General features: G+C 39.5%; 1 protein-coding gene across 6 annotated transcripts in view; it reads right to left on the reverse strand.

Annotated features, from left to right (window-relative positions):
* The window catches only part of chd6 (chromodomain helicase DNA binding protein 6), a 160,643-nt gene that overhangs the window by 113,964 nt on the left and 26,424 nt on the right, over positions 1-20,255 (reverse strand). For all 6 annotated transcript variants that reach the window (XM_078171507.1, XM_078171509.1, XM_078171518.1 and 3 more), the window contains exon 2: positions 11,690-11,739. In XM_078171507.1, the coding sequence (XP_078027633.1) occupies positions 11,690-11,719 (30 nt within the window). In that variant the 5' untranslated portion in view covers positions 11,720-11,739. The remainder of the gene's footprint in view (positions 1-11,689; positions 11,740-20,255) is intronic.

Genomic DNA, 20,255 nt, shown 5'->3' on the forward strand with positions numbered 1-20,255 from the left:
ACACTGTAACACATTGTAACAGTGTCATGTAAACCCATGCAGTTTGGGCATATGTAAGCATGCATGACACAATAAAAAAAATTAATCAATCAATCATATACAGCAACATTTCGTCAGCTAAAATAGGTGTCACGCATCTACAGCATGGTGCCTTTTCCTCTTTATTTTGCCAAACCTAGACAGCGATGGTTAGTCTTGAACCTAGCTAAGCTAGCTTTGGATTCCAGATACAACAAAAGAAGTTTCAGAGAATTTAATAGATTGTGGACAGATTTCTTTCCTTTCACCTCCAATGCTACAAAGTACCAAACAATCATAGACAGCTCACTGCAGGGTCGCCACCTCCTGATACAACATTTAGAAATGTTCATTTAGACTTATTCGTAATGCTGATAGGCTACTTTAGACTAACACGCTGTGCTACTCTCATTGTAGAGCTCAAATATGTTTTTGAGCTCAGAGAGATTTTTTATTATTTTTGGTCATAAATGGCTGTTTTGATAGAAAAGGTTGCCAGCCCCTGACTAGAGCCTGAACGCACCATAATGTAACTTATTGCAGCCACCGTCTGCTGGCAGCTAACAGCTAAAAGCTAACATTAACGAGCTCTCCTCTTGCCGACATCAACATCGATTTGTTGTTCACAATGTTATCAAGAAAAAATAGGGTGCAAATTTACTGCATCCTCAAGTCTCAAAGGCGACCCAGGGAAGATCTCTGTTCATCCCAAACATGTTCTCTACTGTCCCCATGATGATGGGACAATGTATGTCTTGAGCCTGCTTTTCAGCCTGCGCAAAACTGATTTGACACAACAAAAAACATCAACCACTGCCAGCAGTGAATGTCATCTTGTTTGTTGACAGGCAGATGGCAGTCAACAAGGCGAAAATCTGCCAATGCAGATGACAAGACTATAAATCAGTGCATCTCTAAATTGAATAGTCAGTGTAGTATCAACATGGCCGTGAAACAAAACTGCGTATAAGGATGCACCAGTCACACCTTAAACTGAGTCCAATGACTAACCTGAAGGTGCTGGCCGATTAAGACTAACAATCAGATACAAGTGCTCTTTATTATTATTCTATTTAAAATCTATACACTTGAGAGAATGAGATAAGTCCTCTACTTGTTCATAACATGAAGCTATAACTACACATCACTGCTATTAGTAAAGGTCAAGTATTCACCATCATTCTCTTAGGCTTGTAAACAAATTCTAGTTTTATTCAATAAGGTCGACTAGGATTCAATATTCAATGTGGATGAGTCACATTTAGCCAATAACTTATCCGTTCAATAGGCTTATTGGCTCTAATAATGATTGAGTGTATCAGATAGGTGCATCTGTAATTGTAACAATCCTGTTCGGCAGAGATGTGCACAGAATATAAATGCAGTTAATGGTGCTAATACTCGGAGTGCAGATGGTGATGGCAAATCTATAACATGCTGCATACCTGAGCTGGTTATACCTGTTGTGCTGCAACTGACATTTACACTATTAATTCATCTAAGTATTTTTCAGACTGATGTCTAAGAAATCTGGGTGATGTTTTTGTTTTGTTTGATATTCAGTTTAAAGTAAGAACAAATAAAAGCAACAAATCCTCAGGTGAAAAACTCAAACTGGTGATAAGTAGACACTGAGTCGTCACATCCTGGTGGAACACTGGTTTAAGGCCCTGACCATGTGATGTTGATGCTCCTGGGTTCAACACCGGCTGTTGTTGCTGCCTTCCACTCATTTCCTGTCCTCCTCTACTCTCCAATGAAGGCATAAAAAGTGCCCTTCAGAGAATGTTTTCATTCTTCATTCAGTGGACTAACCAATTGATCTAACCAATTCAGTGCTCATCTGAGGACTCACTTCATTTAATTGCTTTAAGTATTTTAAACAATTTCACTGTTCTTAGTAAGCATTTTTACATCCCATTTGTGTTTAACTGCCTTGCTCTTATTTGTTTGCTTCATGTTGCTTGAATTTCTACAAATTTCTTTTATTCATTTTCCTATATGGCATTTCTTATGGTTCAACTGTGTGAGATTTTACTGCTCTTTTATCATCGCGTAAAGCAATATGTAACACTGTTTTAGAAAGTTGCCATATAAATGCTCCTATTTTCCTCAGTTACCATCATACTAATAGATAATCGGACTGTCCTCCCTAAAAAATAGCCTTATAGGTTGTCTTTGCAAGCAGCTTATTACAGCATATATTTACCAAGCCCCCACAAATAGCACCGGGCTTTGATGCCAGTTTGACATAGTGGCCAAACTGTGGAATTACAATGTCCTGGTCCATAATGTGATGCCATGGGGCCCATAAAGACTGAATTGACTCACATTATAAAACAGACGTCTGTAAATCAATGGATACATTTATTTGAGCATCACAACCTCCACAAAATGACTCATTTTACTATCAGAATTCGCACAATTAAGGCCCCATCTCCACCAAAACATTTTTTTTCCAGCTGAAAATGCCAGGCGCTCCTCAAGAAACTCCAGCTGGGAGCACTTTGGAGGCACAGCATTCTCTTCAGCAGAGTTGGTCGAGTCTGGTTGCTAAGATACGGGATATCTGCAGAAGTAAACATGTCGGCACAAGGTAGAGTGCTTGCTTTGGATGAGGTAAGGCTGAAGCATGCAGGGAGAGAGGACGGACCCACAGGTCTGTGCCGGTTCATGAGAGGAGACATACGATACAAAAAGTAAGTAAGATGCAATGGTTTGGCCATCCTCCACTGTGACTGAATGGCTGAAGTGACGAGCGTGGAGATTTTACCCAAAGTTGAACATTTTTCAACGCTCCACGCTCAGAAAAAAAAAAACACTCAACTAGCAGCACTCCGCACAGAATTCATGCTCAACACCTCGTCACACTACCAGCATTTGTAGCACGGTTTACATATAGGTTACTCCCATTGCAAAGCATTACAAAAATACAAAGGCCCCAAAATTATTTTTCTCCCCATTCAAGTTAGCAGAGGGCTGAACCGGAAGTTAGACTCTCAGCATGCAAAGTCACTAGTGCACTTGTTCTATCAGCCCCACGATGCGGAAGATCCAGGTAATCGCACACGCGGGAAGTCAACTTTCATAGGCATGAATAGAGCCCCGCCTTCAACACTGTATCCAGTTCTCTTTATACATCAATGATTTTTTTGTTTACAGTTTGGCAGCAACCTTTTGTGGCTTTTGTGAAAACAAAGGAGGAAGTCAGATGCTCTATAAAGAGTGACAAAGTCTGCATTAGGGAGGAGGACAGGATGGATAGTTGGGTCAAACAGACACAGGACTTTCACCAACAGTCAACGCTGGCTCATTTCAAAAGTCCAGTGTGTGGGCTTTAGGGGATATATTGGCAGAAATCGAATATAACATAATGGCAAGGTTTTTGTTAGTTTAAACTGAGCTGTTTATATCTACATAGGGAGCCGGTAATCGTTTATGGAGATCACCATGTTGCACCGCCATGTTTCTACAGCAGCCCATCACTGGCTCTCGATAGGGCCATTCACATTTTAGCGTTAGAAATGTACAGATTGTTTTAAATGTGAAACTGCTTTATTCTGTTTTTACTAGTTTAAATCACTGGGTCCATTTGTTCTGGAGAGGAGAAGACCTCTGCGGATAATTAGTAAAAGCCTCCTGAACATTAAAACTGAAGGAATTTTTATCGGGAGAAGTTTCAGCTGGTTAAAATCTGCAATCATGCCCCTAGACGCAACTAAATCCCCCTAAATCCTAAACCTAAACAAGTAGTTTTGGTGCCTAGACCTCAACTGCAACAGTTTCACAATGTCAAATAGTAGTACAGTAGTTAATGGGTCTAACTCCAGCTCTATGAGGACATGTGCCTGTCGCTGGTGCTCTCCAATGATTATATACACTGTTTTGAGGGTCATTATCAAACAACCTATTCCATCATTAAGATATTAGAATGTGTTGTAAGAAATGTAGGTGTTGCAAGCTTTGTGACTTGGACCATCACAAACATCTGACTAAACTAAATCTACACATACATGTATTGTTTTTCAGAGGCCACAAAACATATGCAACACTGGGTGAGACTCCACCAAAAGGCTTGAGAAAAGAAATTCCAGCTCAGAGGAGAGCCACATTCTTGTTATTCCCAATAAGAAAAAAAATGTAAGGAAAGGAGGGGGAGGAAGAAAAGAGCGCAGCAGACGGACGTTTCAGCTGTTTGGCTGAAAGATGATCAAAGTGAGTGAATCTAGGCCTCCGACAGAAAAGGATTCAGTCTTCTCTCTGCTTTACCTTGAAGTGCAGAAAACCCAGTTTCACAGTGCACTTGCTGATTCATGGATTGTGGTGGGAAAAAAAATACTGGAGGGGAAAAAAATGTCTCAGTGTACAGAACAGCTCCCTTTATATGAATTCAACACACGTGGGGGCACCACAGTGAGAACGAGTGCTGCCCCCACAGACAGAGATCATTAGGGCTTTCACGTTTGTTGTATCCTGACACAAATAGTCGATTAAGCAAAACGTCAATCAACATAAAATAAATTCTGAGCAACTGAGCTTCTAAAATGTGAGCATGCTGCATTATATCATTGTAAACTGAATATTGTGGGTTTTGGACTGTAAATACAGAATAAATGATTCAACAAATCACTTGTAAACATAACACACAAACTGATCAATATTAAAAGGTAACTTGCAGCCCTACAATGACGTCAGGGCTCCTACAGCTTAAGGCAAGTTAGATTTAGGACTTTAGAAGACTTTTTTACTGCCACTTGGAATTAAATTTGAGAGCAATTTTACAATAACCAAAATTCAAGAGAAAATAATACATGATCTGACATCAATTACTTTGGATTAGGGACAATTTTTGGTCCAAATGTTCATAGTAACATCAACATGACGTGACGATTTTGTGTTTCTCACTCTGCATGTGGGATTTCACTGCCTTGATTCCCATTGTTAAACGTTTAAAAAACCTTTTGCATAAAACATACAAGCCTCGTATTCATCGCCTTTTATCAGTTTCAGCCATGCCACAAAATCTTGATTAATAAAGCAATTTTTGTTAAATTTTCATGTTCCTGTGTCGTCCACGGGACACAGACAATAAGCTAGCAGACAGTGGATCTCCTGCTCTGAGCATTGTGTTGTTGGTACTACTATCCTGATCTGCATGATGTCAATGTAAGAGGTATTAGGTAAGATTTTTTTTTTTTTTTTTTTTTTGATTCAATGTTACAAATTATTTAGAGATTTTACAACAGACAACCAACAGAGAGCTTTCATTTGTCTAGAGAGTGGTTACCAACGGGTACAATGAACCCACCAGTTTTCAAAAATATAAACATAAATCAGACACTGTGACCGTCTCTCCTGCTCCTCTGAGAGAACACCTGAAGAATCAGCAACCTCATTTTTAATAGGACATTCTCATCATCTCCTTTTGAACAACATACCACCATAGTAATGGTTTTTGTATGCCCTGAAAGTATGTTAACAACATCACTATCATTTCCGGTGTTGTCATTCTTCCAACATGGCAGAACAGCCTTCTCTAAACATTTCCAGACAGACATCAGTTCCTCTCGCTCTGCCGTGACGACATTATCGCTCTGTTGTTCCAAGATGCTGCGGCCAGATAACCAGATAACTTGATGGCCACTTGAAATGTAGATGAGATACCAGACACGCCATCAGTGCATGAGTGAAGCTCTCATCACCTCCCCTCCGTACACGAGCCGATACAAACTGTCATCCAAACTACACACTCCTAAAGTACAGGCAAAGTGTGCATGCTTTATTTAATACGGCTTCTGTCTCTAACATGCTTTGTTATAACTTTGTGTTAAACATCATGGGTTGATGTGACGCTGGAGGCCTTTAATTGTTTTTGGTTGCAACCAAACTTCCCCCTGCTGGGATAATAAAGCTCATGTGATCGGGGAACTGATCAATACAACCAGCATTATAGTGAAGTACAAGCTCATATAAACTCACTTTACCTGATATATTATTGACTGAGGTGCTCATTCTTTTCAGGCCTCAAACAACGACTCAACACAAGTCAAATGAACACAGTAATTAAAAGTGGAGCTGCCAACAACATAACACCTAAAACGAATGAGAGACCTTGTGTTTAACTAAACTGAAAGGATTCGATTACCTGAAACCAAGGGAATTGCTGATGATGCTAACATGTAGATGTTTAGGAGGTATGGTTTACCATGTTCAACATCTTACTTGAGCATGTTAACATAATTACATGTGCTAATTATCATAAGGTACAGCTGAGGCTGATGAGAATGTCATTAGTTCTGCAGATGTTTGGTCATAAACACAAGTATTGGACAAATTGAAGTGTTGACCTGATGATAAGCCTGTCATCATAAATAATTTTGTTTTACAATATGTCAAGAAATAACAGGGATTACCCATATAACTGTCATTTTGACACCAATGTTTGCCACTGATATAATGATATAATAATGTAAGTACATCATTTTACAGAGCAATGAACTTTTAATTCTTAATAATATTCATATATGTGAAAAAACTATAGTTCTTTTTTTTTACATATTTAAAAGTTATCAATACCTAATAATAAATACAAATTTATAGTAGCTTTATAGGACTAGCCCAGGGGTAAGCAACCTACAGCTCCAGAGCTGCATGCGGCTCTTTAGACCCTCTCCAGTGGCTTTGATATTAAATTATCTTGAAATGAATAACAGTTGTTTTTATTTAAATTGTAAAAATGTGTAGCCTTTACATTGAATTAAAAAAGTGTTTTCACATTTCATCAACAAAAATGTGCATCATACGTCGACTACCTGGTGCCTTTTCCTCTAAATTTTGCTGAACCTCAGTAGCGGAAGCTAGCCTGGAGTATCTCTACCAAAGCTAGCTATGGATTATAAAATTTTTGGTTTAAGACTTTAACCAAAAAGTTAAAGTCTTGGAGGAAAATAGAGGATTTAATTATGTGTGGACAGATTCATTTGCTTTCAACACCAAAGCTGCAAAGTTTAAGTACTAAATAATTACACATAGCCCACTGCAGAGTAGCTACATTGTAGTGAATCATATTAATGAACGCTCATTTAGACCTATTCTTCGTGATGTCGATGGGTTAATTTTGACTTAATAGGCTGTTACCTTTATTCAAGTATGTTTTGCAGCTCCAGACCGATTTTCTTTCTTTTTTTCGGCCAATAATGGTTCTTTTAATAGTTAAAGTTGCCGACCCCAGGACTAGCCCAAAAGTACTTTGGCCAACAAAAGCAAAACAAGTAATGCCTCTTGCAACTAATACACAAGCTTAGCAAAGCTCTGCTAACAGAGTAGCTACCCTCATAATATGGCTGAGGTGCTGCGGGCGGCTCCCGGGGATGGGAGGCCTGGAAGCCAAGCGGTTTGCTGGTGGATCTATGGAGTGGAGGATAAAATTGTTTGGATGGTAAAATTTTTTGGTTTGTTGCCAGGGTCTAGCAAGCTAACAATCACGACTATATCCCCTCCACTCCAAAAGTGCAGCTGCAGAGAACCGGTAAGCTACGTTGTGTTGTCTCTGCTGTGTTGTTTATATTATTCTTTGACTCGGGCAAGTAGGCGGGGGTGGTCACCCCATCAGGCAATATCAAGGTCAGCAGATGATCGAGGTTGTGTATTGTAAAGTAAGTCTATAATGTAATTATTGTGACAGGCCTCAAAAAAAACCTCAAAGCTGTTACAATACATCCTCTGGGAGCATCAATTCAAATTTTCATGTCAATCCATTTAATACTTGTATAAATGTTTTTCTAAAAGCAAATATGTCAACCTGCTTGCGGCATTAGAGGAAAAGTCAGTAGATATCACTTTCCACCGAATATCATGGAAATCCATCCAATACTTGTTGAGCTTTGTCAGTTAGCACGGCTTTAAAGCAGTTTACCAACAGCAGTGGATCCAATTTGTTTGCTGTATCAAATTTGACATTCAAATATTTTCCACTCATCCTGGTGGATCTAAAACCAGGCAGATGGGGTCTAAAACCAGGATCAACTCAAGAAATGTTTACACAGACAGCAAAATCACAACCCCGGAAAAATCTGAGTTTCCAACTTGCTTGTTTGTCTCGAAGTTTTTAAGGTTGTCAAAAGCTGCTTGGGTGGTTTTCTTTTTGGATTTTCTTCTTCAATGGTAATCATTATGGTTATCTGTCTATTTGTGTGTTTAAAGCACTGTGACAACAAATGAATTCATAAAGAAAGACAGTTTTAGGTAGAATCAGCTACGGATAGCACTGCTGGTACTTATAGAGATATAATAAATTTGTCAAGAACCTTTACTACTGCTGAAGTTTGATTTAAGGGAAGTGTCTTTATTGTCTGTCACCCTTTTGACTGTAGAGGTGACCCAGCTTTCACAAAACCGGTCAGAAAGCTGATCAGGTAATCCATCTACCATTTCAATCCTTGAAACATCAACTGTTACAAGTGCAAAGTCAGTGAATTAAAAACAATCATATGCTCCACATCTGTACAAACGTGCCATTTGTTAGGAGCGAATGTGTGTTAGAGGTACATGTCCTCCGGGAGACTCTTTGTAAGTTTTGTTCGTGTCTGCTACGAGAAATTTATGAAGACAAGAAATCCACAGCAACTTACCTGTTACTGTTGGCTGTATTATCAAGTATATATACTACATATACACACTGGGATTGTGTTAAGAAACAGCTGCTGTTCATCGGGGACTGTTTAATGATTTAGAGAAATGTGACGTTGGAAAGGATGCAATGATCCAGTCGGTAAAAGCAGCAAATAGAAGCACAATAACACTAACGAGTGAGTGATCATGTTTTCCTGTTATGACAGTACTAGCACCCTGTCACTGCAGTATGGAGGCCTCGTGCTCAGCCGAGAGACTGCTGCGTCACCTCCAACTTACAAAAAACTCATGACTCATCACTCTGCTCAGCCTGACTCATAAATATTACAAACGGCAGGCCATCAACCAAACGCAACAAGGAATACTAAAATACCTCCAGAACAATTCCAGAAAACTATGAGCGAGATGAGCACCTGGAAATGTGACAGAGGCTTATCAGGTGACTTAATGAACTTTCTGTTGACTGTAAGGGAGGAACATCAGAGACCGAGGAGACATGACTGACTATATAAGACTTTCTGTAATTAAAGTCACTGTATGCAACATTCAAACCAATATTTGCTTTGTAAAGATTAACTGGAGTCATGGTGTCCCGAGCAAAGAATAAACTCACGCTAACTCCTTGTGTTGTAATCCAAGTTTATCTGTTCCTTGTTGTGGTAGACGATCGGGCCATGCGTGCATGTTCGGGCATGCGAGTCCTTATGTGTGTGTCCCACTGGCTAGCAAAATGCCACCCTACACTGCACTCATACCGCTGTCTTGACCCAAGGTGGCAGGACGGTGTCAACCAGGGTTGCAAATTAGCACCAACCACCAGCCAAATGCTACTAAGATATGCAAGTGGCTGCTAGATGTGCTTCACTTATCTGTCAAAAAAACAATGGTTATCTATTAAGTGGCTGGTGAATTTTGGAATCCACCAGCCACGGTGGCAGATGAACGAAAAAAATAATGTCCAACCCTGTCATCAACACATAAATGAAGTGCTCATCACCCCACACGTTAACACCATTAGCTCTGTCAGCACTGTTGCCGTTGTTAGTGCTGTTTATGGAGTTAGCACCATTAGCTGCTAGCTACCTCCACATTGAAAACCATGTGCAGACAATCCTGCCCCAGACTCTGAATCATCGATATGCCCTGGATGCCACATACAGCTTCTTCAACTTTATGTTAAGCATCATCATCCTCCTAGCCCGTAATGTAAACTATAGTTTACTTTATATTAGGGCTGCCACGATTAGTCGACTAATTGATGACTAATCGACTATTAAAATAATCAGTGACTATTTTAGTAGTTGACTAATCGGTTTGAGTCTTTTTTCATAGAAAAGTACTATAAAAGTACCCCAAAATACTCTTAGTGCAGCTTCTTACGTTCAGATATTGGCAGCTTTACACACTCTCCTGTGACAGTGAACTGAAACCCTTTGGCGTGAGTATCAAACAAGACATTAGATGACATAATTTTGGGGTTTGGGCGAGACAGACCGACATTTTTCAACATTTTAACACATTTTTCGATGAAATGATTAGTCGACTAATCGAAGAAATAATCGACAGATTAGTCGACAATGAAAATAATCGTTAGTGGCAGCCCTACTTTATATTGATCATTTCACATCATCACTAATGTGTGGCTTTTGTCTTAAGTGGGAAACATTACAATACGTATTTTCTCCCGGTACAAAGGATTCTAGGAGTTTAATGCCCAATTTGTACTGTTTGATTTGTAACTTTCGAATTTTATTTCCCTTTGTTTTATTTTTCCTCTGCACACACTATTTTTCTCAGCGCTAAACATTTTGTTTTGTAAACAGAAAGGCATACTCATCTACTGCAGAGATATGAACACACCTCTGGTCTACTGGTAATGGGAAAGGAGTCTATCGCCTATTTTAAGTGGGTTTTCACACATGTAAAAACCCCATATACACTACTTTTGGTGGAAAAGAGGTATTTGTCTCTTAGTGTACTTCACAGGGTCATTAAAGAGAAATCATTGTGGGCAGACACATCTCTGTTCCACTGTGAGTTTTCAAGTGTGATCTAAAAAGAAAAGGTCTGATGACAGGGTGAGAAGTAAACAGTGCACATGGTAGCAAACATGGAGCGATTCCAGGCACATCCAGATGTTTCTTGGGACTGAAAACAAGAATGTTTCCTGTGCTGCAGGAAGCCACATTTGGAAACAAGTCACCAGATTATACAATTTAACTTAAGCATTACTGAAGGGATCAACAGCCAAGCCACAATCTGCTTAGAGATCTCTCTTTCCCTCACACAGGTTATTTTAAACACGAATGTGGATACTTGCGAGAGACTGTTCCTAACAAATGACCAAAGAGTTTATAGCAACAGAATATTTTAACTTCAGTGTGATAAACTACTATGATTTTAAGTTTTGATGGTTTCAGACCAAATGTGCAATAGTGAGAGAAACACAGATCCAACAAAGCAGCTAACCAAGGTCGTGCAGACTACATCAGAATGTAAACAGTAACAATAAATATATATATATATATATATATATATATAATACTGAACTTTGGGAATCAGACAAGCACAAATACACATTTCCTCTCCTCTTCTGTAGAGTAACATTTCTTAGACCTGCATCCTCCTGATGGCAGGTGTCTGGACAGTGCAGCCTTTCTCTCTGTTGAAAATAATGGCCTTGCTCTGCACAATATTGAACTTGCACTTTAGGTGTGACTCTGTTAGAGTTGGTTCAATACTCTCCAGCCAACACAGTCTTACTGGTGTCTTCTATTACAGGATCCTCCATTCATGCGTGTAAACATAGAAACAGAACACACTTACACCAGGATCTGAGGTCCAGCTGTGTTATGTATTAAAGGCCTTGTGAATGTCCAAAATTTACACCCCAGATTGAAGCTAAAAAAAATATCATGTATTATTTAGTATCAAAGCTGCTGTGAGTATAAAGGTTATTTTAAATGACCTACTTTTCTAATGTGCGCATGTGCGTGTGTGTGTGTGTGTGTGTGTGTGTGTGTGTGTGTACAATACAAACCTGCTGCTTGTCCTTCTTGTGTATTTTCATCTTCTATCCCTTCACTGCATCTGTGAACACAAAAGGACATTATTCATATTACTTCCAGAAATACACACTGAGCAAACAACAGTGAAAACTTACTGTGACATCCAACCATGTAGCTGCGAGTAAAGTTTTGTAAAGCTGAGCGCTAAAAAGAAACGAAGGCGATGCAACCAATTCAAACACACTGGACCGACTTCATTTTAAACCAGCCCAGGGAATACAGAAATCCCACCAGTGGAATTATGCTTCCCTTCTACTGAAAGTCAGCATCTTTTGAATTTATTCACAACAGTTAACCTTTCTAACCCATATTAGGAGACCGTTTGCTCACCAAAATGTTTTCTAGCAGTAACTTTTTTCAAATTCCAGTTACACATACTAACTCCTGGAAGCATCCAAGACCTACAGACATCAGCCGTCGCTCAATGAGAGGCTGTTAAACAAGTTTTTGCTAAAGGACACTTAACAGTGTAGCTGTAGACGAGGGCCCTATCTTATACCTGGCAAAAATGGTACACATGTTCCACTCATGTCCATGTGCAGCAATCAAAGTCACACTTCCATGACCCAGAAGGAGCAGGGAGATGAAAACAATCTTATTTCACCTGCCGCTCTCTCAAAACACAAATGATCAGAAGAAACAGATGTCAGTTCTAGTTAATAACCAATACATACGGTAACATATTAACAGTAGATATATATATATATATACAAAAAATAAGTGTGCAAATTTGTTGATGTGCTTGCGCCCATGGCCATGTAGGTCTTAAAATGAGGTGTGGTCAAGCAAATTCTTGGCAGCAGAAAGCAACTGCGCCATTGACCCCAGAAACCTGGTCTAAAGTCAGAATGGTGCAGCGTTTTCCTGCTATTTAAAGGGCGCATTATTCAGAGAGTAAGACCCACCTTAACACTGGCAGCTTCACAACACATGTACACCCTGGTTGTTACACACAGGGATGCACAAATGGGTTGCAAGTGGGTGAAATGGTCATTACTAAGGAAAACCTTAATTCCATTTTCTAAAATGTGAACATAGCAGAGCGCAGAGCAGAGCTGCCATCCAACAATGAGCAGCGTAACTTTATCTATTACTTCATAAGCTAAAAGTTCAGTTCTGTTTCCTCTGTCAAGTTTATCACCACAGTTTTTATCTTTGCTGCGTAAATGTCTCTCAACATTTGCTGAAGTGACATTACTGCTCTTACTTTATTACTCAGCAGAAAACCGCTCACTTCTGCAATTTGCCAAATACACATTTTAACAGCAGTGTGCCATGTGCACATTGACCTGGCTTTTGAGAGGAATGGGAGATGACCCTCTGAGTACTGTACTGTGGAACTTATGTTACCTACCTCGGATTAATTACTGGACTAAACAAAACCCCTTCGCCCCTTTGCGCCTTACTCTGCACCCAAATTATGCACCTTAAAACTAGCAACGCTGCTTGGTTTTAACTGTGTTGTATTTATTTTAGGCTTCTCGGTTATTCAGTTATTTATTATAGGTCTACCTTGATGTTATTTACACTGTACGCTGCTGGACCTGAGTAACGAATTTCATTCCCTCATGTTCTTTAACTTGTTTGAATGATGACAAACTGAACCTGGAACCTTGAAAAGTATTTAGACACACTCTAAATAAATTTGTGCCATGCACTACAGACATTATAGAGGAGGTAGATCAGAAAGCGTTTTCAGTGTTCTGCTTTTGCTTCAGTGTTGACAGAGAACTTTTACGACATGTTCAGACAGCAAGTTAATAATGTTTAAATTTTGGGATTTGTGAGAAACACACACGCACGCGAGTCAAGTCCATACAATATATACACTAACAGTTCAAAAATTTGCTTTGTATTCAGTTTGATATCATCTGTTGACACTCAGTGTTGTTTTACTAAAACGCACCAATGTGACACTGTGTTTACATTAAGAAAATTAGACATTATGTGAATTCTTTTTTTGTACTCAATTCTGCACTTATTTGCATGTAGCAGTTTCATCAGGAAGGAAATCACTTTCTCACAGACATGGCGAGTGTTTTAAATGTGCTTTACCCTTGACAAAAGCAGCAAATGATCACTTGTGCTTTATCAATATGGGCGCAATCAGTCTGGTATCTTCAGCTGTTTCTGATTCCCATCCTGAGTGAGGAAACTAAGAGTGGAGAGTGGTCCAATAACATCCTTCTACACAATGGCAATCTGGCAACCAGATCTCGAAACAACAAAAGCAAGAATATACAGTACACATCAGCCTGCTGGAAACTTTCCACCAAAAAAAAAAAAAAAGAATCAAAAGAAATTTGTAATGTTAACGAACTGGCACCAGAGCACAAGACAACACTGAAACGGCACAATTTCACTTTTAAGTATTGAATGCGTTCCCAAAATCTACAAGTTATCTGATGACTATTGATCACTGGACAGCCTTGATGCCCACAGCAGGGATCAGTACAGAAAGAGATTCAGGACTGCAGTCATATAGTGAGAGCCAAGGTAACTTCTTTTGGCTGCACTGTGTGCTGCTGAAATACGACAGTACAGTGCATCTGTGTTTCTTAACTGAATACCCGAATGAGACTCACATGATCTACCAGTGTTTTTACCCCCATGTCAGATAAAGAGAGAATAATTACCAACTCTAATGCAGGACAGAAGAGGGATAAATTATTCTACAAGAGTTACAACTTTAGGTCTCACTGCAGTTTCAGTGGAAACGCTTCTGGGGTTGGTTTAGGAGAAATTTTGAAACAGAATAATTGCAGAATCACCTGAACAGAAGATTCTCACACAGCTCCACGCTGCATCTGAGATGCTTTTAGAAACGTAGGTACAGTGGCAGTGCTGCTGGTGGGGTTGGTTTCATGCAGGGATATGGAGGTGGACGGGACCAAAGCCAATAGATTTCATTCAACTCCATGCCTCTCGAGAAAATTACTGGAACTCATTCAAAAACTCCACATCCAAAAGTTTCTCTCTCTTCAATATTGCCTCTCCATAACAGAAACATCACGCACACAGAATAAAAGAAAAGATTTGGATGGCTCTGTTTCCACAAAACCTATTTATTCCTGAGACACACTCAGTGGTTCATTCTCTTTTCTTGTTGTTGGCATGTAAACATCATCCATTTCTCCCGTTTCTCTCACCATCACTCTTCTTGAGCTCTTATCCCACGAGTTTAGTGTTACATAACATGAGTTTCATTCATACTGTTAAGCCATCTATCTTGTGCTGGTGGGTTCTGCCTTGTAACATCTCTGCTGAATGGTCTTTTTCCCAAGCGCCAACATCCAGGGCTAAAAAATTAAGCCAATGCCACAAACTGAAGTTCCTTGAATGGCCACTTGAGGTTGGCTCCAAAAGCAACTCTGTCTCCATAAACACCCACATTACAATCCCCAGCTTCACAGCAGAAATAAACATGTTTACAGCTTGCTACAAAAAAAAAATCAGTTTTGGTCTCTATAGCTAATTTCCCCCTTCATGGCAATGGTACAGGAATTAATTTTTAGCCATTTAAATGTTCTTGAGGCTGCTTTGAGTGACGGGTGGGTGCCATAGGGTTAGGGTTGCTACCACAGCAACAATGTTGGTTAGGCAATGTAACCACCATATAGACCCAGATGCACAAGAGTATAGGTGTAGCCATAGCTGTCACTATTTCAGTGTGTTTTCATTTCAAGAAAGTTAATTGTAAGATTTTCATCTAAAAAAGTCTTGTTTGGCATTTAGTTGCACTAATGGTGCGTTCGTTTTGTACTCGGAGGTCGGAAATTCCCAGTTCCCAGTCGTAAGTTTAAACTCGAACGCACCCTGAGATCAGATTTCCAACTCGGAAACTCGGAGCAACTGCATCAACCCCGACTTACAAATTCAAGATGGCTGCCAGTCACATACACAGTGAGTAAACACTCTGCTAAAGTAGTGTTTATAGCAATTCTATCTTATTTGTTTTACATTAGGTCAGCCTCATCTGCGGCTTTCATCAGTTGGAGTGCATGACGGTTTTGAAGCTGTCTATACTCCGAAAGTGCAAGGGCAACAAAGGCTTTCTTGCGGGCGTCCATGTTTTTTCCGACTTATCCACCGTCATCAACTAGAATGCAAAAACTGTTGTCAACTCAGAGGTGACGTCCTCCCCACTTCCTACTTCCGACCTCCGAGTACAAAACGAACGCACCATAAAGCCTGTTGTCCCCAAAGAGCTTTTTCCCAGCTGAAAACACCAGGTGCTCCTCAAGAAATGCCCAGTAGCAGCTTATTGTTGTTTCACATATGAGCTTAAATTACTGCACCTAGTTTAGTAGCTAGGTAGCCAAAACATCAATAAACCTCATTAAGGCTCCTACAATTAGCATTATCACAGTTCAGCATGGCTGTAAATGCACCATGCTTTCCAAGCTAGCAGCTAGCGTTGGGGTTAGCTCCACGCTGGCTTCAAAAATCTAAGACAGCAACAGCCTTAACCCTATGGGCCCTAGGCGTTTCTTGGGGGTATTTTTACTGCCTTTACTTTTAAGCTCATATCACAGTCATTATAAAGGCTACATACACATGCTATATCTTGTTTTTTTTTCAGGACAATGTGGCCTATCCAGATTTGCCATCATTCCATGTCCTTCTATATGCCTGTATTTTATATTAATTTTTATATCAATGAAAAAAAAAAACAAATCTGTGTTACTAAATTCTTACATTTTTACATGTATCTCACCATAGCAAGTTGGAAAATAACATATTCTGCCATATATGAAGAGAGGAGACTCTCTGGAATCTGGCAATATAAGAACCATGATGCTGGGACATTCTGTCACTTCACAGCTGTCCAAAACATGTGGTTTGTGCCAGACGGACATAATTGCCAGTATTTTTTCATTATTGCAAGAAATTCCATTGACTCATTCACAAGTCAAAAATGTGTTTTATCCGAAAGAAACATGCAATATTTACATCTAAAAATCACAGAAAAATAGTCACCCAAGTGCAATGATGTCCTCCAAGATAATATTTGCCACTTTGTTTGCAGTAAACAAAATCTGTTGTTGTTTTTCAGTTTCAGTTATATACTGGGGGGGGGGGGGGGGGGGGGGTCCCCCTCAATGTATATGGTGACTACGGCCCTCTCAGCATGCATAATTAGGCTACAGTTGTCTGGGTGCGCAAAGGTGAAGTGGCTGGTCTTGTCATACAAAGTTTGATGGAGTGTCAACTGGACAATATGGAGATATTTGCATCTTGAAAGCCGGACTACAAATGTGGATAGACATTCCTCACTATATGAAGTGACTGATAACAAGATCTGTATAATGGATTGTAAAGAATTTTGTCAGGTTTTTATTTTGTAGACAATTAATCTGGATTTATAGCATGATGGGATGACGGCACAATGATGTGTGTGGTATCATTGGAAAGCTCTGCTCCTGCACTTTCATGTGATATGTGTGGTATTTCTGTGCGAGCCTGCATTCGCGAGTAATCCATCCAACAGTAATGTGTGTGCAAAGCTGTATGAAAGCTCTGTTATACATAATTTTAGTGTAAATTTATCATTGTTTTTCGCTGTGAAAACATTGGACTACCGACAAGTGCTTGGCCTTGCCGGAAAGCTACAATTCCGCTGTTTCACGTGATATGCGTGGCTTCTCGCTATGAGGCACGGTCACAGAGAAAATCAATAGAGATGAACAGGTGTGAATTTGGACGCACTATGCGTCGTTCGGGCCCATAGGTTTAAAGCCAAACTTGAGCCCTCAAAAGGGGAGCGCACAAACTAAAGGCTGACGTCACAGTGGCTACATCCAATATTTTATACTGACTATGCTTTTTACAAGCTGCTAACAAGACTTTCAGCAGATATCTGTCTTCTCTCAACACAATATCTCCTGTCATGACACCAAAGTACAGTCCTGAACAGCTTATAGCCCAGAATTTTGAACATTTCCCCAAAACTGTACAATTTCAGGAAATAGTCGATAGACATGGGAATTTCAAAACTTATTGCCTCACATCTTTTCCAACATGGCTGTGCTAGAAACTGCTATTTGCTCTAAATTTTGGGTACCATCAGAGAATCTAATTACTTTTTTACAGCAGTGTTTTCTCCACCCCAGTGCATGAGGTTGTTGTTGGTTTTTCTCTCTGCATAAAAATTAATGAGTTCCTATCACCTGCAAAAAAAAAAAAAAAAAAAAAAAAAAAAAAAAGGTTGGGTTTTAACTTTCGGATGTGAGTCAACCTGCAGCCTCTGCCCACTTCAGTGATTATTTTCAGTTCGGAGGACACACTGTTCTCTGTTTAGCTCTTTGTGTTTTAGTTCCATGCTACCTTATAAAAGTTATAAAATATCAAATTTTAACTGAAAAAGAAATGTTTCGGATGGGGTTATTATCTGTGAAAGTTAAAATTAGAGATGGAAGAAAACTAAGGCGGGGAAGGACGTTCCAAAAATGTTTAAAGCAGGATTCAAACCAGGGAAACTTCTGTTACGCATCCTTTGAAGAACCAGGATGGTCGCCCACAAAGATCTGCACTGCAGGACTTCAGGGTTTCCCGTGAGTACAATGCGGTGCTGATGTAAGATGTAGCAAACAACCTACCTGAAAGCTTTAATGTCCAGTTAAAAAGACAAACATGGATGCAAATGAACCCCCGGCACACTGTCAGTTTTAACATCTTCCCTCCAGTCTTACTGAAACACTAAGTACCTTTGTGTGTCAGCCTGTATGTCAGAGAATTTACATCTTCACCCTCTCAACATCCATTTTCCTCTTTGTATAAGCTCCCCTACACCAGAAATAATCCTGAGCGAGTCAGTCTTTAGTCTGTTTCAATCTGTTTGATCTGCCCTTTGCAATTCCATGAAAATAAAAGACACTTTTTCATCATCAGTGAAAACTGTAACCCCCCCCCCCCCATCCTACTAAGTACACACCGAGGGCTGCTGCACTGCACTGAGTGTGTCGGGAGAAACTGAGCCATTTCAAATCATCACAGAGTGTTTGGCAGAAAAAATCATCAAGATAAAGATAAGCCCTTCATCATGCAATATCAAAAACATTGTGAGCAGTCAATCTGTAATGCTAATGGCTTAAATTGCATTAAACAAACAACAATGTCATCACTTCCTGTATATTTTGTAGTTAATTAACTGTAGCTGCACCAACGAGCATTATGTTGTAAACCTGATCAAATCAGTTTAACTTTAAATCATGTTGCACCAAAATTTAAAACTAACTTAAATGAAGAAAGATTATATTTTAACCTTTGTTTACTGTCAGTTTAGATTTTATTATAAACCTCGACTACATGTAATCAGGGATGGGCACCGAACCTGGGGCTACATTATCACAGACCGCAGTATTGATAAGCTCCGACGTTACTGATTCTTTTATCATTACTTTTAAACATTTTGGTTTAATTCATTATCGTCCTGCAGCCCCTCACCTGCGCTCTGTGTCGGGGCTGATCTCCTCTATATACACATACACACATCCACACACACACACAAGATATGGAGTAAGTCAGTGAACAGCCGGGGGCCGCAGTGGAAACAAAGTGAAGATAACTCAAAAATTACTTAAGTTGACGGCAACTACACTTGTTACTGTTAGTGCCATCAAACCTTCACGAGTAAAAAGTCAATACTTTATCAATGCACGTTATCAGCAAGCATGAACATGTAAACAGTGATATCCCTACATGTAATACCCTTGCATCAAAACCTTAAATTACAATTTAAAGTGTGTTCCAGTATTAACTTTGAGGTTTAACTTTTAATGTGGCTGCCTTTTTATGATGGATTGAGCAAAATAATTAAATCTGTTTGAGAAGCATTAGGGACAGATTAACCTAACAGGAGGGGAAGTAACTGATTTACCAATTGGAGATTATTTTTTAACTGTGCAACAGAGGTCTGCTTTATTTTAAACCTGGAGTTACTCATTTTAAAACCTAGTTTGATGAGAACTAATCTTAGATTAAAGATATACTAGGCAGGATTTTAACAGGAAACACCCCAACCTGTACGCTCAGGTTGTCCACCTCACTGTCCTCACCATAGGGTCTGCAGCGTTTAGCCACTCTGCCCCCGCTCCTGAGACTCCCTCCTACTGCACGGTCTTACATCAACGATCTCTCTGCTTTCAAATCCTGCCTAAAGCTCATCTCTTTCCAATAGCTTGTTCAGTCTGACTCCTGTCCGTGGAGCCACACACATCAACTGTTTACAAAGAATTTTATTCACTGTAAACTTGTTTTGCTGAATATTTATTTGTTGTTATGTTGTTTATTCCTTGTCTCGTTGACTTAAATAATCTGTTGTTATTTTCTCTATTTTTGCTTGTAACATCACCTTGAGTGTCTTGAAAGGTGCCTATAAATAAAATGGAATTATTTTTTATAAATTTTTTTTGTATCCCTGAATTTGTAAAGCGTCTTTGAGTGTCACGAAAAGCGCTATATACTGTAAGTATAATGTATTATTATTATTATTATTATTATTAGGGCTGCCCCCTAATAGTCGACCAAATGTTAGTC

The sequence above is a fragment of the Epinephelus lanceolatus genome, chromosome 1, assembly GCF_041903045.1.
Source record: "Epinephelus lanceolatus isolate andai-2023 chromosome 1, ASM4190304v1, whole genome shotgun sequence".
NCBI lineage: Eukaryota > Metazoa > Chordata > Actinopteri > Perciformes > Serranidae > Epinephelus > Epinephelus lanceolatus.